Source organism: Kogia breviceps, chromosome 1 (assembly GCF_026419965.1).
Source record: "Kogia breviceps isolate mKogBre1 chromosome 1, mKogBre1 haplotype 1, whole genome shotgun sequence".
Lineage (NCBI taxonomy): Eukaryota > Metazoa > Chordata > Mammalia > Artiodactyla > Physeteridae > Kogia > Kogia breviceps.
In genome coordinates, this window is record NC_081310.1 from 25,335,299 (window position 1) to 25,360,421 (window position 25,123).

General features: G+C 46.3%; 1 protein-coding gene across 2 annotated transcripts in view; it reads left to right on the forward strand.

Annotated features, from left to right (window-relative positions):
• The window catches only part of LAMC2 (laminin subunit gamma 2), a 62,710-nt gene that overhangs the window by 26,495 nt on the left and 11,092 nt on the right, over positions 1-25,123 (forward strand). For both annotated transcript variants that reach the window (XM_067029176.1, XM_059074821.2), the window contains 13 exons: positions 2,607-2,742; positions 5,742-5,840; positions 8,886-9,022; positions 9,823-9,945; positions 10,887-11,076; positions 14,357-14,469; positions 17,076-17,294; positions 17,925-18,107; positions 18,734-18,979; positions 21,009-21,154; positions 22,371-22,527; positions 22,839-23,044; positions 24,345-24,424. In XM_067029176.1, coding sequence (XP_066885277.1) covers positions 2,607-2,742; positions 5,742-5,840; positions 8,886-9,022; positions 9,823-9,945; positions 10,887-11,076; positions 14,357-14,469; positions 17,076-17,294; positions 17,925-18,107; positions 18,734-18,979; positions 21,009-21,154; positions 22,371-22,527; positions 22,839-23,044; positions 24,345-24,424 — 2,035 coding nt within the window. The remainder of the gene's footprint in view (positions 1-2,606; positions 2,743-5,741; positions 5,841-8,885; positions 9,023-9,822; positions 9,946-10,886; positions 11,077-14,356; positions 14,470-17,075; positions 17,295-17,924; positions 18,108-18,733; positions 18,980-21,008; positions 21,155-22,370; positions 22,528-22,838; positions 23,045-24,344; positions 24,425-25,123) is intronic.

Genomic DNA, 25,123 nt, shown 5'->3' on the forward strand with positions numbered 1-25,123 from the left:
TCCCTTAACTCTTCTCAGAATTCTCCTCCGTGAGACTTCTCCCTGCTCCCATCACCTTTTCCTTAATCAGTGAGGTTCCATTTCTGTCCAAGGCACCTTCCCCTCCTCTGTCTGTCTGCTCCTGGAGTGACCTTACACTTGCTATGGCTTCCTGTTCTGCCTGTGGGCTGAAGGCTCCTAAGTCTTCATCTGCAGCCTCTTTCTTGAGTTCCAGATGAACAGTTTCACCTAAGTTCATCGTGTCCCAAACTAAACTGGTTATCTTCTTCGGTATGTGGGCCTCTCCCATTGCGGAGCACAGGCTCCGGACGCACAGGCCTAGCGGCCATGGCTCACGGGCTTAGTTGCTCCGCGGCATGTGGGATCTTCCCGGACCAGGGCACGAACCCGTGTCTCCTGCATCGGCAGGATCGGCAGGCGGATTCTCAACCACTGCGCCACCAAGGAAGCCCTGGTTATCTTCTCTTGATGATTCAGTGTGAGGCCCTGTTTCTCCTCTGGCCTTCTCTGGTTTGTCAGGAGCCTCGTATCTAGCCGTGCCCTCTGGGGACCTGCTGTCGTCGATGTTGATCCACCCCTCCCACATTCAGCTTGGGCTGAACAGCCCAAGTCTGTTCATCCTACATCTGCAGTGGCTCTCACAGCATGTCCCTCCTGCCCTTCTCATCCAGACTCCTCTAATCTGGGCCATCGTGTCAGGGGAGGATTTCTGCCCTGAGAGTCTGCTGCTCTCCTGTCCCCAAGCCATCCTGCAGTTGCTCTAGAGTTGACCTTCTAAACTGCACATCTGATCTCGTCGCCACCTGCCTGATTCTCCGAGAACCCCCTATTATCCACAAATGGATTGGATATCCTTCCATCAGTTCTTAGTTCACCAGTAGATACGGTGAGCTAATATAAAGCGCCCAATTCAGTGTCTCAGACGTAGCAGGTGCTCAAAAAATGTAGTTTATGTTATTATCACTGAGGGCCCTTTCAAGCGTTGCAAGGTTGACATAGAGACTTTCACAGATTCTAACTGTGAATGTGACTAATTTATTTCATGTTTCACCTGCGGCTATAGATACAGAGCCAATACTTTTATTGATTTGAATCGTATCCACAAGTGAATGAAAAGTTCACAGACTGGTAAGAAATAAGAAAAAAAAGGAGCTAATGGTTAGAGTTCTGTTGACTTTATAGATTATGAATAGCCTAATTATCACAGTTAGCTGGAATATAGGGATTACTTCATAATTTCGCCAACTGCTGGGAAGTTATCAAGTAGGTGAGCCACCTTCCACCTCATCTTTTGGCTTTTTCCTAACTCCTTTCACAATAGCCACATCCTCTTTCTTAAGGGTTAATTAATCCAACTGATTTCTGAGCCTCTTCTTTGTGTTGGGTGCTGGGGATACAGCAGGGAACATAAGCTGAGGTAGTCATCGGTAAGCAGGGCTAAGGACTGGGGAAACATTCGGATGGATATTTTAGATATGAGAGTCAGAGAAGGTTTCTCTAGGGAAGTAATATTTAATCAAGATGTGAGTGCTGAGAATGGGCCAAGGAGGGGAGGTTCTGGGGAAAGAGCATTCCAGGCTGAGGGAGAAGCAGGTGCAAATGCCCAGAGGAGAGAAGCAGTTAGCACATTCCAGGAACAGGGAGGGGAGCTGGGGAGCCGGACCTCAGTGGAGGAGAGCAGGAGATGAAGCAAGAGAGGTCGAGTCTGTAGGCCGTGGTACGTGAGTTTGCACTTTATTCCGCTCAGAGTGGGGACCCACTAGAAGACTTAAACAGACGAGTCATACGATCTGAATTCCATTTGGAAAGGAGCACTCTGGCTTCTGTAGAGAGAATGGAGCCCAGGGAGGCAAGGATGGAGGCGGGAAGAAGAGCGTGAGGCAGGGTCCAGGTGAGAGAAGATGGAGGCTGGAACTGGGGTGTGGAAGGGGGTGCAGTGAGGGGTGGCTGGATTCCAGAGTGGCACATTTCGTCATCCTGAGCACCTCTTGCCTTTCATCGATACTCAGTCTGCAAGGTCCCATTTTACAGAGCATGGCTATAAAAAATTAATCATAGGACAAGTACTCTAGTGCCCCAAACCAAGTAAAATGCACAGGCTCTTTGCTCCTTACAAGGGGTGAGAATTTCTGCTACTCCAGGTGGGTAGAGATGTTTTTGGTTAAGAGGCTTTTTTGTACTCTTAAAATCATACCATACGAGCACTGCCCCTTACAAGATGGCGTTTGCCTGCCAGAGATAAGGGAGAATGTGGCTCACTGTCTCCACCTGTCTTTGTGGAGGCCGAAGTGCTCATTCACCGGCGTTCCTTCGTGAGAGCTCAAGGATTTGACAAACTACTTAATGCTGAAACCAGAGCAGATATATAAACAATAACGCTTTCAGGAGTCATTTCTGTTCCTTTCCCGGAAGAAGCTATCCTTGGCTGTCAGGACTTTCCCTAGTGGGTGGATGCATATCCAGATAATGTGAAAGAATTACTAGAAGCAGCAGGTGGTGGTTATTACTTCGTATTTATTGAGCTCCCATATGGTGACGTTTTCTTCCTAACGTTGCATAAATTAAATATTTCCTTTTCTTTCCTTTTCCCTACCCTGTGCTTACAGGTTCGCTTAGCGCTCGATGTGACAATGCTGGACGATGCAGCTGTAAGCCAGGTGTGACCGGAGACAGGTGTGACCGCTGTCTGCCAGGCTTCCACACCCTCACTGAGGCTGGGTGCACCCAAGACCAGAGGCTCCTGTAAGTGCCTGCCCCATCGCTGTGGCTTCCGCTGTGAATAATGGCAATTATATCAACATTAGGGACCACTTAACATTTACTGAGTAACTGAGTTACTGAAACACCGTTTCGAGGACTTCACGTGGGTCATCTCATTGACTCCTCACAAAATAATCCTAAAAAATTGGGATTAGCATTATGCTTGTGTTAAAGATAAGAACCTGAAATCGTGAGAGGATAAATAAGATGCCCAGTGTTGCTGGTGAGGGTGGACTTAAAATTCAGGCTCAGAGTTTTGTCTCTGGAGCCTGTGGTCTTTCTTCATCCTGACAACTGCCCCTCCTTTAGATGAACTAGGATGGAAGTAAAGAGTCCTTCAAATTTTAACCTGGAACTCGTTTCAGATAAATAGACTCAGAGTAGAAGAACTTTCTGCATAATTTTAATCCCCTTTAGCTTGAAGCATTCTCTATCCCTCCTCAACTTCCTTTTTGGAAGACGGTGGAGCGTACATTAGAAATCACATGACCAACACACAGAGATTCAGAGCCGGCAAGGTGCTGGGCTGGCTTAGAGGAGGGGGAGCTTGGCAGGGAAGCCATTGGCCAGAAGGCCACCCACAGAGGAGTCACTTCCCCATTGCCCGTGTTTCCGGCACCTTGCCCATATGAGACCCACCCACCACCATGCCTGCACCATCCCCATTACCACTGGCCCAAGTTCTCTTACCGTCTGGGCCTTTATGTGGATTGTTCTCTCCCAGACTTCCCTGACCCCTCCCTGGGCCCTGTCTCTCGTTTGTAAACCCTTGTAAAATATGAAGTGTGTTATATCACGGCTCTGCTCCAAATTTCCATTAGCTCCTTTCCCACCTGGAATGAGATGCAAACTTCTTATCTAGGCAGGTAGGGCCCTGCAAGACCCTCCTGCCCCCTCCATCCTTGGCCTTAGGCTCCTGCTCCATTTCTCACCCCCTCCCAGCCTTCCTTTTCTTCTTCAAAGGAGCCAAGCGTTTGTGACTTCGAGCCATGCAGAGCTTCACCGGCTCCATCCCTCCATCTCCTCACGGAGGCCTTCCAGACCAATCCCCACCCCTCCGTGTCCTGACTCTGTTGTTTTACAGTCTCTCATTTTCTACGTGCATCTGTTTATCTGTCTTTCCCACTAGAACGTAAGCCGCACTTGGGCTTTGTCTTGTTCACCGCTGCAGGAAGAGGCACACAGAGGGTGTTCCAGCTCGGATACACTGGCCTTATGCTTTATTTCCATTGCTGTTCATGTATCTGTCCTGCCTTGAGACTCCCAGAGAACAGGGCTATTTCCTATCTCTTACTATCCCTGGTGCTTAGCAACCAGCAGATGCTGAACACATGTTTCTCAGAGGATCCTGATAATGGTATGGAGGGACCAAGATGGGGAGGAGACTGTGGGAATTGAAAGATGAAGATTGGGAAAGAAATCTTCAGCAAGCCCGTTAGGACTTGGCATCTGACTGGATGAGGAATGTGAGGGAGAAGGAGTCAGACGCAGGCTTGGCAGGATTAGATGGGGTCATGGCGCAGTCAGAGGAGGAGCAGGTCAGTGGGGAAAAGACAACACACTTGGTTTTAGATGCATGAGATAAACCCACGTGCTTATGTGCCAAACTCAGTGACAGAGACCGGTGCTTTGATTAGTCAGTCATTAGTCAAAGCTCTAGTCTGCACAAGTCAAGGAGATTGTGCTAAAATTAAATGATGAAAACACTGATTTTTTTTCATCGAGAAAGTCTTGCGACCAAAAACAAAACAGCGAAACTAGTAGCAATTTAACTCCTAGGTATACGTTCAAGACATATGAAAACATACGTATCTGCACAGAAACCTGTACACAGATGTTCACATCATTAGCATTATTCATAATAGCTAAAAACTGGAAACAACCCAAATGTCCATTCCAATGAATGGATGAACAAACTGTGGTATATTCACGGGACAGGATTTTATTCAGCCATAAAAAGAAGGAACTACTGGGCTTCCCTGGTGGCGCAGTGGTTGAGAGTCCGCCTGCCGATGCAGGGGACGCGGGTTCGTGCCCCGGTCCGGGAAGATCCCACGTGCCGCGGAGCGGCTGGGCCTGTGAGCCGTGGCCGCTGAGCCTGTGCGTCCGGAGCCTGTGCTCCGCAACGGGAGAGGCCACAGCAGTGAGAGGCCCGCGTACCGCAAAAAAAAAAAAAAAAAGAAGGAACTACTGATACATGGTACAACACGGATGAATTTTGAAAACACATTAAGTGAAAGAAGCCAAACACAAAAGGCCACATGTTGTACCATTGCATTTATAGGAAATGTTCAGAATAAGCAAATCCACAGAGACAAAAGTTGGTCAGTGGTTGTCTAGGGCTGGAGGGAGGGAATGGGGGTGATTCCTAAAGGACACGGGGTATCTTTCTGGAGTCATGAAAGTGCTCTCAACTTGGTTGTGGCGCTGGTTGCACAGCTCTGAGGATCAGCTCAAACCCATTGAATTGTATACTTTAAATGGGTGAATTACATGGTATGAATTATATGTCAATAGAAGTGTCACCAGAAGAAAGAACTAAATGAACCAAAAGCAAGTAGATGGAACCAATCACGATGAAAGCAGACACCATTGAATTAAATAATAGGGAAACAAATGATAACTCTTTTTTTTTAATGTCAACTGACCCAAACCGTCAACCAAACTAAACTAAACAGTTTTGTGATGAATGTGGTTTAGATTCTGGGGCAAACCCCTCCTCTTTATAGGATTGGGTAGCAAACAGTTCCTGCACTGGCTGCTGGCCACAGATCACACTTTGAGTAGCACTCGCGTGGACAAACGAATTCTTAAAGGGTCTGAGGGAGATTAGCATGGGCAAGAATAGCTAAGAGAGGCCTCGCTGAAGACGAAAGATTGACTCAAGTTGGTGACATTTGCTTAGGAGTGCTAGATCTTCACGTGTACAGTTGCAAAGTATTTGGAAACACATCCCTAATTTTCTTTTTCTTCTTTCTCAGAGACTCCAAGTGTGACTGTGATCCAGCTGGCATCTCGGGGCCCTGTGACACAGGCCGCTGTGTCTGCAAGCCAGCTGTCACCGGAGGGCGCTGTGATAGGTCTGTGTGAACCGTGACCCTACCGACACAGCGGGGTGTCCCTGGGCAACTAGCATGAGAATTCATCCTCTGAGTGCAATTACGGAAAAGGGACACCTAACAAATGTGGATGACCTTCTTCCTGCCCCCTGTCCTCAAAAACTGGGGTTTATTTATTTATTTTTAATTTTACTTTTTGGCCGCGCTGCATGGCGTGGAGGATCTTAGTCCCCCGACCAGGGATCAGAACCGTGCCCCCTGCATTGGAAGCGCAGAGCCTCAACCACTGGGACTTCCCTCAAAAACTAGACCTTAAAAAAAGTGCAACCAAGGCCCCAAATCTCACTGGACTCCAAGCTTTTGCTCTGGGTCCCTTCTCTGTTTATGCTGTGACAGAGGCACAGGGTCCCGGTGAGTCCCTGGCCAGCTGGCTCTGAACCCCAGGTGCTCTATACAAGGTGGTACACTGCGATGAGGTCACATGACTCAACGTGGTCCCAGGAAAGGCCTGGGCTAATTAAACAGGTTGGGAAAATCTTAGTAGGTGGGAATATCGCAGCGTATGGCCGCAGATAACCGTCTTGTGCTGAGAAGGACCGGGGATGAGATGGTAGTTATGTGCACACACATGAACCAGGCGGGGAGATGTAAGAGCCCTTGGGGTCCCAAACCACGTTGGAACAGGTGGTGCAACCAGGTCGATCCACCTTCAGTTGCTGCTGCAGGAAATTCCTTAAGTACAAGCTATGCCCAGACTTAAAACTCTTCCCTCCCCTGAGATTGTTGTGAGTAGAGAGCTGCGAGGTAGGCCCCAGAGGTAAAGGCTTCCCCCTGATTTCCTTAAAAGAAAGAAAGCAGTTCTTTGGCGTCCCGCCAGTGGCGTATACCTGGGCAGAGGAAATGCCAGGTACATTCCTGGCTTTTGTTTTCAGGGGGTTCTTTGCTGCTGAGGTGGGGGGATGAGGAAACATAGCTTTAAGTGTTAAAGCAGGAGTAACTTTTTGTAAGCATTTTAAATTTCAAAGTAGAACACAGAAAGTCGCATAAAACATATGTTGTCAGCAGCACCAATTATATGAAATAGACCTTTGCTAAAACTATGCCAGCCTCATCACACACTCCCTCCTTCCTAGAAGTCACCACTATTCTGACTTACTTAGTTTTTTTCAGAATTAATTACCCAAGTACATCCTTAAACATTGTGGTTTGGTTTTGTCCAATTCCCCCCACTTCCCTTCCTTTATCATTCCCTCTCCAACCTTTCTGTGCCGACCCACTTCTTTCCTCCCCTCCTCCCTCCCTCCTTCCTTCCTTCTTTCCTTCCTTCCTTGGTTTTAAACCGAAGGTTTCTTCCACAGAAACTATAATGATTTTTTTTTTTTTTTTTTTTTTTTTTGCGGTACGCGGGCCTCTCACTGTTGTGGCCTCTCCCGTTGCGGAGCACAGGCTCCGGACGCGCAGGCTCAGCGGCCATGGCTCACGGGCCCAGCCGCTCTGCGTCACGTGGGATCTTCCCGGACCGGGGCACGAACCCGCGTCCCCTGCATCGGCAGGCGGACTCTCAACCACTGCGCCACCAGGGAAGCCCTATAATGATTTTTTAAACCCTTTCTCTATAGGAAAAAAAAAAAACCAACTTATTTATTTACAGCTGGTCTCTGAAGCATCTGTTGTTCACGGCTAAACTGCTTTTCTGTGATTTTGCACAATGAACATATTCTTGACATATAGTCCAGGGGATTAGACCACGTAATTTATCAGCAGATATACCTGAGTTTGAATTTTGTCTCAGCCACTTACGAGCTGTATGACCTTGAACAAGTTTCTTAACCTCTCTGGCCTTGATCTTATCATCTAAGAAAATTGGAAATAACAATTCCTATCTCATAAGGTTGTACTGAGGATTAAATGAGGGAGCATAAGTAAGGTGCCCGGCATATCACGAGTGCTAAATAAATGATCATTGAAACTACCATTATTTCATGTGGAAGGAAGTCGTTAACTTGAACAGAGAAGAAAACAAATCCTTCCCGGCTTCCCCTGCCCTCTTCTCTATGACCCCAGCCTCCGGGACTTGTCTGCCAGCTGCGGCCCTCAGAGAAGTCACCGGAGGGCTTGAGCTAGGAGCAGAGGGGAGGCCAGCCTACGCTTTGCTTTTGTAGGAGCCTCTAGCCATCCTTTTCTGGCATAACCTCACCTGCCCCTCCCCTGGGGGTCAGAGCCTAGGTACAGGGGCAGGGATGGTGGTTAATGCCAGGGAGGGTTGTCTGGGAGGGGTCAGTCCAGCTGAGTGGGTGCTGGGGCAGGAGCATTTGCCTTTCTTTTGCTGGCCCCCACTTCCCACCCTTTTGCCCCCGTTAAATACTTACTCCAGGACAGGGCCAGCTCTGCATATCCCTACCTGACCCCTCCCCATCTTTGCCCACTCAATTCCTCACCAAGGATGGGGAAAAAATCACTGTTTCCAGACCATCACGTCAAACGTGATACTGCTTTACCAGAGCAAGAGAAAGTGAATATTCTTCATGCTTTCTTTTTAAATTAATCAATCAATCCATTAATTAATTGACTGTGTTGGGTCTTCGTTGCTGCGCGCAGGCTTTCTCTAGTTGCGGCCAGCGGGGCTACTCTTTGTTGCGGCGCATGGGCTTCTCATTGCGGTGGCTTCTCTCGTTGTGGAGCACAGGCTCTAGGTTTGCGGGCTCGGTAGTTGTGGCTCGCAGGCTCTAGAGCGGAGGCTCGGTAGCTGTGGCACATGGGCTTAGCTGCTCTGCGGCATGTGGGATCTTCCTGGACCAGGGCTCGAACCCGTGTCCCCTGCATTGGCAGGTGGATTCTTAACCACTACGCCACCAGGGAAGCCCTTTTGTGCTTTCTTAATGGGGAGCTGTGATTTGTCCGTCGGGGAGTCTGGGAGTGGGGGGTGGTTTGTGCAACTTAGTATTTCTCACCTCTGGGAATTAATGGGCCAGGTGGAAGAGAAAGTAGAAATGATCAGTCGTCATATTCTCCATAGGGACAAGAAATAACCTATATATTGTCCTGATTTCTAAAACATCGCTGCAGGTGCCGACCAGGTTACTATCACCTGGATGGGGGAAACCCTGAGGGCTGTACCCAGTGTTTTTGCTACGGGCATTCAGCCAGCTGCCGAAGCTCTGGAGACTACAGCGTCCATAAAATCACCTCTACCTTCGATCAAGGTAAAGCGATCTGCTTTCTAGGTTTTTTGCTTTTAATGTTGTATAGGGTTTTGTGCTTATAGACTTCCACCCGCAGGATGGGGTCCTTGAGTCATCTTCAGCAACTCTCTTCTCGCTTTAAATGCATATTATTTTGTCAGGCAATAAGGAAGAGCCTAGTGTCTTGTAAAAGTTATAGCTGAATAGTTTACTCAGACCAGCTTATGAATAACTTAAAAAAATAACTAAAAAGAGACCAGATTTTCATCTCCCTGCATTTCCCATCCCATCTATTTTAAAACCACAAAAGAATCATTCTTTTGGATTGAAGGGCTTAACATGAGTCTTCCTGGAATTCACTTCCCTAATAATACCGCTTTCACATATGCCAAACGAGTTAATTTATGTGAAATTAGTCACCAAGCTACAAAGTACTCTAAAAATATGGGAGATTAATATGATTTCAACTCTGAGTTTCTCTTTGAACATACTGGACCCTCTTACCTCACTAAGGCCAGACCCTGTTTATGTAAATCAAATAAAAATACAAATTACAGGTAGATGAAAATGTGCTCTCTTATTCCAAGAGTCAGAACTCGGAGACAAGAAGTCACAGCAGCTGTAGGGTAGGAGTGGGTGAAGGTGAATACAAAGTAGACAGGTGCATAGGTGATTTTGAGGTTGATACACGAATGTGGAAACATTAAGAAATCCCCACTTGTTACTCACTGCTAGTGAGTAGCAAAATCAAGTCTTGCCTTGTTTAACTCAGTAGATGTTGAGGTTTGTCCAAATGCAGAGTGGTTTTATTTGTGTTTCAGATGTTGATGGCTGGAAGGCTGTCCAAAGAAATGGGTCTCCTGCAAAACTCCAGTGGTCACAGCGCCATCGAGATGTGTTTAGCTCAGCACGACAGTCAGACCCTGTCTATTTTATAGCTCCTGGTATGTATGGTATTTTTCCTGTAGAAGCCAACTTAGAAGACTAAGAAGTCAGGATAGAAAAATGGGGTTAGAAAATGTGGACATCTTATCACTTAGTGTTCTGGGCAGTAGTATCTCCAGAAGACAATTGGGGCTTCAGCCCTTTTTGACAAAGTCATGGCACAGTACAGAAGAACTGTGTGTCCAGGTGGTCAGACCCTGGTTCAGGTCCCTACTTCAGTCAAATGGGAAGTTTCTAGGTTTCCCATCAAGACAAGAAATAAGGTGGCTCGTGGGCTCTAGAGCGCAGGCTCAGTAGTTGTGGCGCACGGGATTAGTTGCTCCACGGCATGTGGGATCTTCCCGGACCAGGGCTCGAACCCATATCCCCTACATTGGCAGGCGGATCCTCAACCACTGAGCCACCAGGGAAGTCCTTCTGGCTAGAATTTTAATCCTAGTTCATATCCTTAGCTAATATGTGATTCCTGGGCAAGGTGGCCTCTTAACCTTTCCAAATTTCAGTTCCCTCAGCTGTTGAATGAGAAGAATAATGACAACCTCCACAAATTATTGCCATCAAATGTGATGATGTCGGTGAAAGTACTCTGTAAACTAGAAAGCATTATGTAACAAATGGTATTATTGCTGATAGACCTGGGATCTTTACATATTGGTCTGTCATAGGGGCCAGGCTATGAATCATGTAATGGATGGAATTGTCTTATAATGAGAGCCCTTTTAGCGTTTCAGTAACTAACCCTTCTTTGTGGCCAAGAGCTGCACAGCCATGTCCACTGCCATGAACTGGCTCTTCTGGCAGGCTGGCTGGTGGGGGCGGGGGTGATGGGTCGGTAACGTAGGACTCCAAGAGAAATTGCCAACATCGATGAAAACTTACTCACTCCTTTGCTTCTCCAGTCTCAGAACTGACCTCAATCTTTTCGAATTCTATTTCACAGCCAAATTTCTTGGGAATCAACAGGTGAGCTACGGGCAAAGCCTGACTTTTGACTACCGTGTGGACAAGGGAGGCAGACACCCATCCGCCCATGACGTGATCCTGGAAGGTGCTGGTCTATGGATCACAGCTCCCTTGATTCCACGTGGCAAGACACTGCCTTGTGGGGTCACCAAGACTTACACATTCAGGTAAAGAGGGAGACTACAAGTGGGTCAAAGAGAGCAAACTGTGACTGAAGTCTGACCAAACATGGTGTTATGTGCTGAGACAGGTCATGATTGCGGCCCACAAGCCCCAGACAGGCTAATGGGGGAGAAAAATAAACAGATGATTATAGTGCAGCTTGTAAGGGACAAGGTGGATACAGGTGCTTTGAACACACACAGGAGATATCAGTAACTCACACTGGAGTGATCAAGGAAAGCTTCCCAAGAAGATGTGACAAGTGAAGAGCCTCCCTTTAAGGAAAGAAAAGGGGGGAAGGTTTACATGGCAGAAGAAGTATGTTTGAGGAAGTTTCGTACATTTAGGAAATTCTAAGTGGTTAAGCATGAGTGGAGCATGGGGTCAGGGAGAGGAATACAGTGAGAAGTGAGGTCAGAGAAAGAGGCTGAGGTAAGGTCATGGATGGCCCCGTGTGTGTCTAAGGAGGTTACATGCTATCCTGTGGAATGGGATATTTTTTGAAGTATAATTGACCTACAACACTATGCTAGTTCCAGGTCCAAAACATAGTGATTTGATATTTCTATACATTACAAAACGATCACCCTGATATTTCTAGTTACCACCTGTCACCATACAGTGTTACTACATTATTGACTATATTCCCCAGGATGTACATTTCATGCCCATGGCTCATTTATTTTATAACCGGAAGTTTGTACCTCTTAATCTCCCTCACCTATTTCACTCATCCCCCCCACACCCTCCCTTCTGGCAAATTCCTGTTTGTTCTCTGTATCTATGAGTCTGTTTTTGTTCTGTTCTGTTTGTTTGTTTTTTAGATTTCACATATAAATGAAGTCATATGGTGTTTGTCTTTCTTTGAATTATTTCACTTAGCATAATACCCTCTAGGTCCATCCATGCTGTTGCAAATGGTAAGATTTCATTCTTTTTTATGGTTGAGTAATATTCCATTGCATATATATATATATATATATATATATATATATACACACACACACATACATACATATATACCACATCTTCTTTATCCACTATTGATGGATACTTTCCATATCTTGGCTATTGTAAATAATGCTGCAGTGAACATAGGGGTGCATATAGCTTTTTGAATTGGTATTCTGTTTTTTTTCAGAAGAATACCCAGAAGTAGACTTGCTGGATCATATGGTAGTTCTATTTTTACTCTTTTGAGGAATCTCCATACTGTTTTTCATAGTGCCTGCACCAATCTACATTCCCATCAACACTGCACAAACATTCCCCTTTCTCCACATCCTTGCTAACACTTGTTATTTGTTGTCTTTTTGATAATAGCCATTCTGACAGGTGTGAGGTGATATCTCATTGTGGTTTTGATTTGCATTTCTTCGATGATTAGTGATGTTGAGCATCTTTTCATGTGTCTGCTGGCCATCTGTATGCCTTCTTTGGAAAACTGTTCATTGAGGTCCTCTGTCCACTTTTTAATTAAGCTGTTTGGGTTTTTTTTGATGTTGAATTGTGTAAGTTATTTGTATATTTTGGATATTAATCCCTTATCAACTATATCATTTGCAAATATTTTCTCTCTAGAATGGGAATTTTGAATGGTGGGTACAGAGAGTTCAGGGGAAGGGGCCGTGCCTATTAAGTGTTTAGTACTGTGTCAGAGGCTGAGAATTCAAGATGAAGAAACGTGGTCTTTGTCCTTCAAGAGCTCTTGTCTAGTAGGATATGTAACATGTCAAAAAGCAAACATAACACAATACAGGATCTCTTCAGTGGTGGTGCATGCTCATGGGGAGTTGGGAGGAGAGGAAAGAGTCCTAGTTCCGTCTGGAGGAGCCACAGGAAAAGCATTACTAAGGGTGCAGTGTGTGCACTGAGAACAGAAAGAAGCACAGGGCTTTCCCAGGGACAAAATCAGGATGACGCGTACATGTGAGTATATGTGGGAATGTGGAAAGGCGTAATACAGGGGATTGGTAAGCAGTTATTTATGGCTGGAACACAGCGTGTATGGGGGAGATGGGCAGATAAGATTGAAAATGCTGGAAAAAGACCCAGCGTGGTGGTTCTTGGATGTCATGTCAAGGTACTGAGATCTTGCCCATGCCTACAAGATGATGGAAAGCTATTGAGAGATTGGAAGTCGAGAATTGGTGTGATCAGGTGTGAAGGCTGGGTGCAAATACTGTATGGAGCACAGTTTGGGTAGGGTCTTTAATTGAACCACCAGCACATATTCAAAGTGGTTCAAGTGAGGGTTGTTGGGGACCTACCCCAGGGCAGAGCTAAAGGTAATAGAGAATAGAAGACCCACAGCATACACACAATGTGTTCTTAAATAACTGAGTGCAACTTATTCTAACGATGCAAACACCCAGCTCTCCACGCTGGAACACCCATTGCCACCCTCTCAGCTTGGTGAACTTACTCTTTAAGATTCAGCTTACAGGTGTTTCCTTTGTATTAGCCTTCTGAGAAGCCTAGGTAAAGTTACAGTCCATCCTGAGTTTCTATGGCATCCTGTTCATGCCTTTGTTATAGCCCTTTCTGCATTGTATCATAATTATTTGTTTACCCGCCACCCCTGGGAGACACTGATCACCTCACTCTACTTGTCTCTGTATCCTCCGTCCTGATACAGCTTCTGGCTCAAACCAAGTGCACAGTAAACAGTTATTTTACGAATCAGTGGATGAAACAAAAGAGTTAGTATTGTTCCTGGAAGAGCTATTCCAGTAGAAGTCAAAACAGCATAAAGAAGAATAGTACAGGGGCTGGTGATGTGATGCACTGAGGCAACATGATGCCAAACTAGGAAGTATTAGATGTGGACAGTGTAGAAGGTGGAAACTGACTTTTGAAAATAGGAGGTGAAATGTGCTCAGATAACAAATCATTTACACAACAAAACCAAAAATGAATGATGGCTCTTGAGGATCAGAGCTTCTGGAACTCAGAGATGTTCCTGCTATTAGGTTTTGTGGGACCAAAATAGAAAGTGGTCTCTGAGGACTTGGACCAGCACTGGATGCTGTGACCCCAGGAGCTCGGCTTCCTGCACTGGGATGCCCTCCGTCAAATCCTGTGGGGCTTGCACTCCCCATGGAGTGAGGAAGTTCCAGGCTTGTGCCTATGAGGATGTGGCTACCAGTCCTTCATTCCTGTACAAGCACGGCTGTGAAGGGGCTTAGCTATTCCCCCATTCTCATGCATAATTTGTATTGGGTATATGCATTATAAGATTTGATAAGAGTTGGATTTTTCAGCTTTTGCTTTTAAATCATGCAGATTAAATGAAAATCCAAGCAGTAATTGGAGCCCCCAGCTGAGTTACTTTGAGTATCGGAGGTTACTGCGGAACCTCACAGCCCTGCGGATCCGAGCTACCTATGGAGAATACAGTAAGTGGCTAAAAGAAATGAATTTCTCTCTTCTTAGGTTTTAGTTTAATTTGCTTCAGCTCCCTAAGGTGGTGACAGTCTCCAAGCAATTAAATAAACTACTTAATGGTTTTGATGTCGAGTCTCTGATTGGGTCTAGATTTGTACATTCTAGAAGAAGTTGTTAAGAAGGAATGTTTCTTGAAAAGAGGTCAGCACCAATGAAGAATGAATGATGCTTCCTTGCTAAAGAGCCTCTGAATTTAGATTAAAGCTGATTATTTGAAGAAGATAACCTACAGCAAAAGGCACTTTCCCTTAGCTCGGAAATCGCATCTGCAACACTGTTTTCTTTATTTCTTGAGTAACTTTCCTTTGGGATTATACTCGGTGCTACCACGTTCGGATATCACCATGTATTCTGTTAATTCCTATTATTAAACTTCTATATACTGTGTACTATGTTGGGTACTTCTAATCTCGACTGGGATTATTTAAATGGGACCTCCTTAAGCTTTTTAGCACACATGTAGAAAGGAAGCATGGCTGGTGTGCACCATTTCCATGTCATTGATATAGCAAATAAAACAGGAAGTAGAAAAGGTGCTTGCTAACAATTTATTGAATCTTTACTATGTGCCAAGCACACTACAATATATGCATTGTCTCATTTAATTTCACAAGAAACAGAGGAGGTAGATACCACTGTCATTTCTCTTCTACTGTTGAGGAAACACTCATTGAGGTGTTTTGTGACTTGCCCAATTCACACAGATAGTGAGGATTGAGCCAGAATTTAAACCCTGATTTTTCTGACACCAGAACCTATGCAGTCAGTCATGACGAACTGCTATATCTTTATGCATGGCATAGTGAGTGAATACCAACTGTCTTTGATAGGGCTATCAATGAAAAAAAATTCATCAATAGTCAATCTAAGAGGGCTTCTCTGGTGGCACAGTGGCTAAGAATCCGCCTGCCAATGCAGGGGACACGGGTTCAAGCCCTGGTCCGGGAAGATCCCACATGCTGTGGAGCAACTAATCCCGTGCGCCACAACTACTGAGCCTGTGCTCTAGAGCCTGCGAGCCACAACTACTGAAGCCCGTGCACCTAGAGCCCGTGCTCCACAACAAGAGAAGCCATCACAATGAGAAGCCCACACACCGCAATGAAGAGTAGCCCCCGCTTGCAGCAACTAGAGAAAGCCCGCGTGCAGCAACGAAGACCCAACTCAGCCAAAAATAAAATAAATAAATTTTTAAAAATTGTCAATCTAAGAAAGCAATGGAAAATCTTATTCGAGCCAATATGAGTATTATAACCCAGAAGACAGTCTCTTGGAGAGTTCTGAAGACTGTTCCAAAGAGGTGAAGGGGGAAGCCAGTATATGTGTGATTTGGGAAGAGGGTATTTGCAGTCAAGCACACATCTTGGTAGAAGGTTACTGCTGTTTGCAAGGAACAGATACCTTAGTTAATGGTTTAAGTACTTTTCTAAGTACGGGAAGATGCAAGAAACTGGGTTCATAAAATTTTCTCCTGAAAATATCTAACTATCTGAGGGACAGTTCTGTCAAGTTTCCTAGAGCACAAAGTGCCACATCCTGATCTTCGCCCTGAATTCCTTTCAGGATGTACTGTAGGTCAGCGACTGCAGTGGCTAAAGACTTGATTCTTGTAGAACTGGATAGTGGGCAACATTCTTTATTTTACAATCCCTTCCCTTTCGGTCTTAAGTTCAACCAAGGTTTGGGAGGCATTTTGTGACCAATTGCTAGGAATGCACATTCCCAGGTCAGGCGAGGATTTCGTTGACAGGCCACAGAACGTGCTATTACTGGACTAGGTTCAGTTAACAGTAGCCAAAAGCCTCTGGACCGCCTGTCTTTCTAGTCTGTGATGGTCCAGGAAATAGTTCCCACTTGTTGCTTCTTCCCATATCTAGAGTTATTATGCATGATTATAATCTTATAGAACTATATGTTTGATCAAATTGTTTCAAGTAGCCTAATCATCATTAATTTTATCTGAGTCTCAATCACACATTTGGTAATGCAAGAAACAATAATCTTGTAAAATAGGCAGCATATAATATAGCTAGTAACATTAATAGGTCATAAGCAAGCATTTAAGCTAAGAACTTCCATTAGGTGCAGCCCAGTATCTCCCCAGGTCGTCTGACCAGTCTGTTCTGCACTAATTGCTATCTTTAAGGGAAATGATATATTGGCATTGTACATAAAGTTCACCAAAGATATCTGCACGTACAAGGCGAGTAGTGGGTCATCATGACCCCTTAGAGGATTGACAAAGGAATGTTATCATCTAAGGAGTTACATAGCTGGCACCAGAAGGAGAAAAATTGATCTTTATGGTTGAGCGGGTATTTCTGCCACGGGGGAGGTCTGGTTAACACATAATGCAGATGTACAATGCAACTAGAGGGGAAGGAGGAGGCCAAAGGGCAGAGAAAAAGTTTTATGTTTAAATTTTTCTTGTCTTGCCTTAAAAATGTGAATTTTCATTTCATCAGGGAGTTAAGAAAAATAAAATCCAATGAGAGGCCTGACTTTAGATCCTTGGACCTCTCCACTTGCTGCCTCTGACGTGTTCCCTCTCCTGCAGGTACTGGGTACCTTGACAATGTGACCCTGATCTCAGCTCGCCCCATCTCTGGAGCCCCAGCACCATGGGTTGAACAATGTGTATGTCCTGTTGGGTACAAGGGACAGTTCTGCCAGGAATGTGCTTCTGGCTACAAAAGAGATTCAGCCAGACTGGGACCTTTTGGCACCTGTATTCCATGTAACTGCCAAGGAGGAGGGGCTTGTGATCCAGACACAGGTGAGTGAAATGACACCTGGACCAGACGGTTGGGGGCACAGCCAGGTGACTGAGGTCTCCCGTGGAAGAGAGAGCTGTGCAGGAAAGACCATGCCTGAACTCATTTCAGAGATGGGAAAGGATTAAGGGAAGCAGGGCTGGAGTCAGGGAAGACGGACATGGCGCTTTATTACACTCAATGCTTTTCACGATGGAAGTGCCACGGGGCTGTGAGAAAGGTGCTAGGTTACAGGAAATGGCTGTCATGGTTCAGTGCTGGGTGGGGGGATTGGTGTCGAGTTGCAAGCATTGTACGGGATCAAAGGCGATGTCAGGACTGGAATGAACGTGTGTGACAAATGGTGTCAGGCCTTGGGGGACAGGGGAGTAGTGTTAAGTTATGGATGGTAAAGGAAGTGTACGTCTGCTTAGCCTGCGAGAGTGAGGGTGAGATTCAGGGTCGTGGCCATGTTTAGAGTTGGTACCAGGGCAGAGGAGCGTGCCAGCGCTCAGGCACTCCGGGGAAAGCTTCAGAAAGGCAGGCTGTGAGTTACTCAGCTCTGACTTGCACACGTCATGCGTGTTAAAGCAAAGGGCACAGTTTTACCCCGCTCATTTCTCTGCCCCCTCCATTCTTCCTCTGCCTCCCAGGAGATTGTTATTCAGGGGATGAAAACCCTGACGTCGAGTGTGCCGACTGCCCCATCGGTTTCTACAGCGACCCGCGTGACCCCCGCAGCTGCAAGCCCTGCCCCTGTCGCGACGGGTTCGACTGCTCCGCGATGCCCGAGACAGAGGAGGTGGTGTGCGATAACTGTCCCCACGGCGTCACTGGTGAGGCCAGCTGCCTGCCCTGTCCTGACGCCGTGAATCTGCAAGGATAGCTTCTATTCCAAGGGATTCCTGGCGAGTTTTCATTACTCGGGTTTAGTCTAAATGGGCTCATTTTAAAGCTAAGGATAGCTCGTCGGTGCCCGAGAGCTGAAGTGGGTTGAGGAAGGGCAGTGGGTACAGTGACGGGGAGGAAACATCTAAAGCTCTTTTAGGAGGTTTGGAATTAGCAGATGAAATACAGGGTTTAACTAAGTTTTTGAAAAGGAACCAAGGTGAAGAAGGAAAACTCAGGGGCCTTATAAATGTCACATCCCTCTGGGGGTCAGTCTGCAAGAAGAGTTTCTCCGCAGCAGCAGTCTCGGTGGTGTGGCTCTCAATCTGACTTTTTCCCAGTCAGCTAGTTAACCGGCAGGAAGGCTCCTAGTGGCGCCTGTGTTCTCAACTCTGTGGCCACCACGGGGCGGAAGAGCCAGGCCCCGGCCACGGGCTCCTGCTCCTGAAGCTACTGTTCCGGGGTCCACGGGGAAAGCCCCCCCCCCCCAGAGGCCTATTTATACTTTCGGCCTCTGCGTCTGGTTTTGCTGCCAATGGATGATCGCTTGGGCTTGGCTCTCTGTTCCTTCCAGGTGCCCGCTGCGAGCTCTGTGCCGATGGCTACTTTGGGGACCCCTTTGGGGAGCACGGCCCAGCGAGGCCTTGTCAACCCTGTCAGTGCAACAACAACGTGGACCCCGGTGCCTCTGGGAACTGTGACCGCGTGACGGGCAGGTGTCTGAAGTGCCTCCACGGCACAGCCGGTGCCCACTGTGACCAGTGCAAAGCAGGCTACTTTGGGGACCCCTTGGCTCCCAACCCAATGGACAAGTGTCGAGGTAGGACTGCACCCCTGGACGGATTGGACAGCCTGTGTGTGCGTGTGGGCGGGGTGCGTGCATGCCTGTGTGTGTGTGTACACGGGTAAGAACATACAAACCAGCAAGGCCAACAGCAGGTAATATCGCGGTGCTCCTTTGGTTTCTCTGACCGACTGGCTCGGGAACAGCCTGGACCTTTTGCCTGTCAGAGGTCTTAAGACCAGTGTCCCCTGCATCAGGGCTCTGGAGTCAGAGCTGGAGGGGGTTGAAAGGGTTCAAAGCTGGGCGGGAGAAGTGCAAAAGGGCAGGTTTACGCCCCAGAGAGATGAAATGGGGCCCCTTCCAGCGCCCAGTCCCGAGGCTGGTAGGCAGGGAGGGGCTGCCAGACCCGTAAGCAAGCGGAAGGTGATAAAGGGCTCGAGACTAAGCCTGGACACACTGAAGTGGGAGGGGAGTGGGCTGTAAAGCAGTTGAAGAGACCCTCTCAGGAAGTCAGTGCGACTGATGTACAGAAAGGTGGCAGTGCAAGCGTCTCCTAAGGAGACTGGGCTTCAAAGCGGTAGCTCCGTGGAGCATTCCTGAGGGCCGCTGCAGATCAAAGCATGAACGTGCAGATCAGGCCTCTTGCTCAGCCCTTCTTTCAAGCCTTCAGCATGTTCTGTTCTAGAGGCAAATTCCGTTCTAGGGAGCTGGCCTGCCCCACAGACTCACCCCTAGGTCACAAAGGTCCCAGACCAGCCCTGGTGCCCAGAACTCAGGAGCTTCCTCATTTTAAGGTTCAGAGTGCCTTTGGGGACCAAGATTGGGGGACTCCTGGTCCCCCAGGAGGTCTGCACGGAGCCCAGAGCCACCCCCCCAACTCACACCAGAGTCCCCAGCCCCAGAAACGCTGAGGACCTCTGTGCAACTTGGGACTTCTACTCAGGGGCACGAATTCCACCTGCCCTGACCCCCGTCTGTGGGTTAGCTGTGATGTCCTATGATAGGAAGCATCCACGTGACATCAGCGGTACTGAGTTTAAGTCCAGTTTTTATAACATACCTACTGTATTACGCTGACTCTCTGAGCCTCAGTTTCCTCATATGGATGATTAATATTTTACTCAAAGTGGTTGCAAAGATAAAATAGCATATGAGAAAGCACACTATAAACTATATAATTCCATCTATAAGGTGCTATTAATAGAGATTTCACTGCCTTTAGACCATACATTTTTTTTCACTCAACTATCTTTTATCAAGCACTTACCGTGTACCCAGTATGGAGCTAGATACCGAGGTTATAATAATGAATAAATCAGCTCCAGCTCCCAAAGAGCTCATATGCTAATAAGGAAGACACACAAATATGTAAGCAAATAATGACAGTATGCTTAGACATATGAGCATACTACCAAGTGTTTTGTGAGCACTGAAGGTGGAGTAACCCAAAGAATGGCTCCAGTAGAGTAGTGTCTCACCCACCGTTACATCCTCAGCTCCTAGAACAGAACATGACACATAGTGGTACTGAATCAATTTGATTGAATAAAGGTACTGCTTTACTGCAGAAGGAAAATATCACTGGCTCTTTCCAGGTTCTCATTCCAGCTTGCCATTTTCTTGCTGTGTGTCCTAGGTCAAATTACTCAGCTTCTCTGAGCTCATATTCCTCATCTGTAATATACAGAGAGATGTCTACTTCTGGCACATATAGGCCCAGAAGAAATGTTATTTTCCCTGTGAGCAAAGCCAGAGTGTCTGCAGAATATCCAACAAGCTTATGATTTAATGGGAGGAAGTAATAAGTGCCACTAGAAAGGATGAACTGTTGTAGTGTTTCTTCATCCAGACACACAAACTTGCCAGATGATTCCGAAGACCTCTCTGTATTGCGGGAATGTGCTTGGAGGCATAGCCAAGAAATGAATCTAACACAATATGAATCAACAAGGGCAAAGAAGGATTCTTTGCCTTTGGTGACTCAATCTTCCTTTTATCTTTGCTATACCTTCAGTTTCTGGAATTAGCTTGACATGAAAGCTTCCTGTTTGTCTTTTTTCTCTAGCTTGCAACTGCAACCCAGTGGGCTCGGAGCCCACGGAGTGTAGAAGTGATGGCAGCTGTGTTTGCAAGCCAGGATTTGGCGGCCTCAACTGTGAGCATGCAGCATTAACCAACTGTCCAGCTTGCTATAATCAAGTGAAGATTCAGGTGTGCATGCTAGCCAGACCTCACCCGCAGGAGTAAAATCCTGAAGTGTCTCCTGGGTGGTTCTGTCACAAATCCAGGACCCTCCTAGACTCCTGGGGACGGGGGCGGGGATTACTATTTCTTTCTTTAAAAATTGCTATGTTGGGGCTTCCCTGGTGGTGCAGTGGTTGAGAGTCCGCCTGCCAATGCGAGGGACACGGGTTCGTGCCCCGGTCCGGGAAGATCCCACAGGCTGTGGAGCGGCTGGGCCCGTGAGCCATGGCCACTTGGCCTGCGCATCTGGAGCCTGTGCTCTGCAACGGGAGAGGCCACAACAGTGAGAGGCCCGTGTAACGAAAAAAAAAAAAAATTGCTATGTTAAAAAAATTTCCCTATACTACTAATAATACTTCAGGCTTATGTTCTTATATTTACCATTTTCAAAACCCCTTTTGCAGATACTGCCACATTTGGTACTCATGGTAACTTAGTCAAATTGGAAGGAAAAGCATTCTGATCTCAGCTTTCATGGAGCAAACAAAGTTTTGAAAAATGTGTAATTTTTCAAAGTCACATGGCCAGGTGGAACCAAGAATACCATCCATGTCCCCTGATTCTGAATTCAGTGCTCTTTCCATTATAATCTGCCACTTTCTAGCTGGATTGTTTTCCAAGAGATGTCCTTATAAAACAAATGAAGAAGATATAAACATATAAAAGATATGAGGAGTCCAGAGGTCTCAAGGCTGTCAAAACAGGAATAGTCTCCAGAAATTTCTCATTCAAATTCCAGAGAAGAATGAAATTGATGTTGTTAATTATTAATTTTTTACTGGGGTGAAGGGTGGGGGAGGAAAGGGCCCAAACAGAACCCAAACCTAGAGCAAACTCAACCTATTTTTAAAAATTTATCTATTTAACCAGCCCCCTGTAGCACTTTATTCCAGGCCCTGTTCTAAGTACTATACAAATACTAACTCATTTAGTCCAAGTAATAAGTCTGTGAGATATTATTATTATTATCTCCATCCTATGGATAAAGAAAATGACTTACCCAAGGTCACACAGCTAGTGAGTAGTGGGGCCAGGATTCAGACTCAAAGTCTAGGCTCTAGAATCTGAACTTTAAGATGATGTGCCAAGCATTTCTGGGCTTTTAGCTACTAGCCCCTGGGTACTTGCTATTTGACCATGAACTCTGTCACCTGTTCTAATCCTCTTCCCTGTGTGGTTTCAGATGGATCAGTTTATGCAGCAGCTCCAGAGCCTGGAGACCCTGATTTCAAAGGCTCAGGGTGGCGGTGGAGCAGTACCCAACACAGAGCTGGAGGGCAGGATGCAGTGGGTTGAGCAGACCCTTCGGGACATTCTGAGAGAAGCCCAGATTTCAGAAGGTGATGAAGGCCAATTTCCCTTCACAAAGGAGAGAATTCAGAGTCCTAGAAAGCAATACACTAGGACACAGAATCTTCGGTGGTAACAGTTCAGCAGATGTCTCTGCCTAGCCCTTGCGGAGGTGGAAGGACTGTCTGTGATGTTCTCCTGGGATCTGAATGATGGAGATAAAAGAGCAGTTGCATGCATTCATATGTTGGGTTTTTGCCATTTTGCCATAAGCCAGTCAAAGTCACTTTTTCAACCCTCCATTATGTTTGACGACTTGGCCCCCGAAGTGCTCATCTTCCCTTTCCTTGTTGGTGTCCAGGTGCTATTAGATCCCTCAATCTCCAGTTGGCCAAGGCCAGGAGCCAAGAGAATAGCTACCGGAACCGCCTGGATGACCTCAAGATGACTGTGGAAAGAGTTCGGGCCCTGGGCAGCCAGCATCAGAACCGAGCTCAGGATACTCACAGGCTCATCACTCAGATGCGCCTGAGCCTGGAGGAAAGTGAAGCTACCCTGCGAAACACCGTAGGTGGTGCTGGGTTAGGGGACTGAGAGTCATTGCTGAGATGCAAGACTGCCCATGTCACAGGCTCACCTTGTCTCTCAGGTTTTCTGGTCTCTCTGGCAGACAGTTAGACTTCTCTTCCTTGCAGCAGCTGCACCTTTCTTTATGATCTTTGGCTTCCTGCAGGTTCCCATTTTACTGTGTTATGTTCCTCTCCTAGTTCATTTCTTGCTACCCATAGCCTCATCTTGGCCATCTCTTCTCCTTTCTTTCTGCAAATCTTCTAGGTTGTTAGTTCCCAGAGGGCAGGGTTCTATTTTATTCATGTTTACATTCTCAGCCCGTAGCACAATGTGTGGCTGTGATAAATGTTTGCTGTAAGAAAGAAAGAGAGAGAGAGAGAGAGAGAGAGAGGAAGAAAGAAAGATGAAAAAGGAAGAAAGGGAAGGAAGAAGAAAGGAAGGAAGGAGGCCAATGACGACATGGTTCTTAAAATAGGGAAAAAAAATGTTGCCAGTATGATTTTCTTAATGACGTAGCTTGTAGTGTGGTCGGAGGGAGAGGTTTGAATGAGCACTCTTCTCATTCTGAATAAAGAAGGCAATGGTGATAATAATGTAAGTGGGTGGATAGGAGGTGGATAAAGAAAATTGGAAGATAATCAGATATTATGCTGAGAAAATGAAGGATTTAAAAATAGTGTGTATTGATTTTCCTTTTGTAAAAAATTCAGAAAATACATAAAAATCCCCTATGGTCTCATTACTAAGAAATAACTACCATTAAAACTTGGTCTAACCTAGAGGGGTGGGATAGGGAGGGTGGGAGAGAGGGTGATGCAAGAGGGAAGAGATATGGGAACATATGTATATGTATAACTGATTCAGTTTGTTGTAAAGGAAAAACTAACACACTATTGTAAAACAATTATACTCCAGTAAAGATGTTAAAAAAAAAATAAAAATAAAATAAAAGGAAAAAAAAAAATAGCGATTTAAAATTTAAAAAAAAAAAACAAAACAAACTTGGTCTATGTTCTACTGGACTTTGAATATATATGCAAATATAAACATGTATATATTTTTAAATGCATCTATATCTATATACAGACTTCCCTTAAACTTGGATTTCCATTTTATTCTTGTCTATACATTTTTTAATGTAAAGACCATCCTGACAAGGGACTCGACGTGTCACGTTGTAGAATGCTGTTGACTAATGACAAGTGGCTCTGACAGAACAGGTGCAGAGCCTGCTTAGGCTCCATGGCTCATATTTAGGCTCACGGCAAAGTCTTAACCAATTTTCCTTTTTCCACAGTACGTTCCTACCTCGGAGCACTATATGGGGCCAAACAGCTTTAAAAGTCTAGCTCAGGAGGCCACGAGACTGGTAGACAGGTGAGCAGTACTGGAGACCACCTCTGCAAGGCCAGACTTGAACAGCACTGTGGGGTGCTCAGGACCAAAGCATAAAGCATATTCATTATCTCCAGGCTCCTTTGCAGCCATTCCCCTGCCCTGAAGCCATTTTTTTAACCCCTTGGCTTTTAGTGTATATAGTTGGCCACTGGGCAAGGTCACTTGGCAGGAGTCGAGGGCGGGGGTGTTTCTTTCGCAGATTTCTCTATGACTCAACAGCATGGCTTTGGTGTATGTCAGATGTTAATTCCTTGGGCTCCATCCAATGAATCAGCCCTTGGAAAAGAATGCTTTGCACCTTTGAGGGACCCCCAGGCTCCCACACGAAGCCTGGGAACAAGCAGCTGCTAGCTGTTTGCTGGCCCTGTGGGGGCCAAGTCTGCAGAGGGGTAACGTCCTCCTGAAAATCGGCTCTGCAGGCCCCCAGTGATAACAGGCAGCTCCTTAGTTCTTGCCTGACTATAAATCCTACCATGCTGAAGAGGTGTGCTCTTGGCGGAGGGCTCAGCAAGGTGGCAGGCTCTGCTAATCCCAAATGAAATTCAGTTAGCAGAAGGGGGCTGGCTTGGGTTCTTGCAGCACGCGCTGCCTCCTGAGCTCGTTTCCATCACTTTCTAGAACCAGGAGGACAAAAGCAACTGGGGGACTTTTATTGACAGGCTTTGTCCCCCTTAGTGG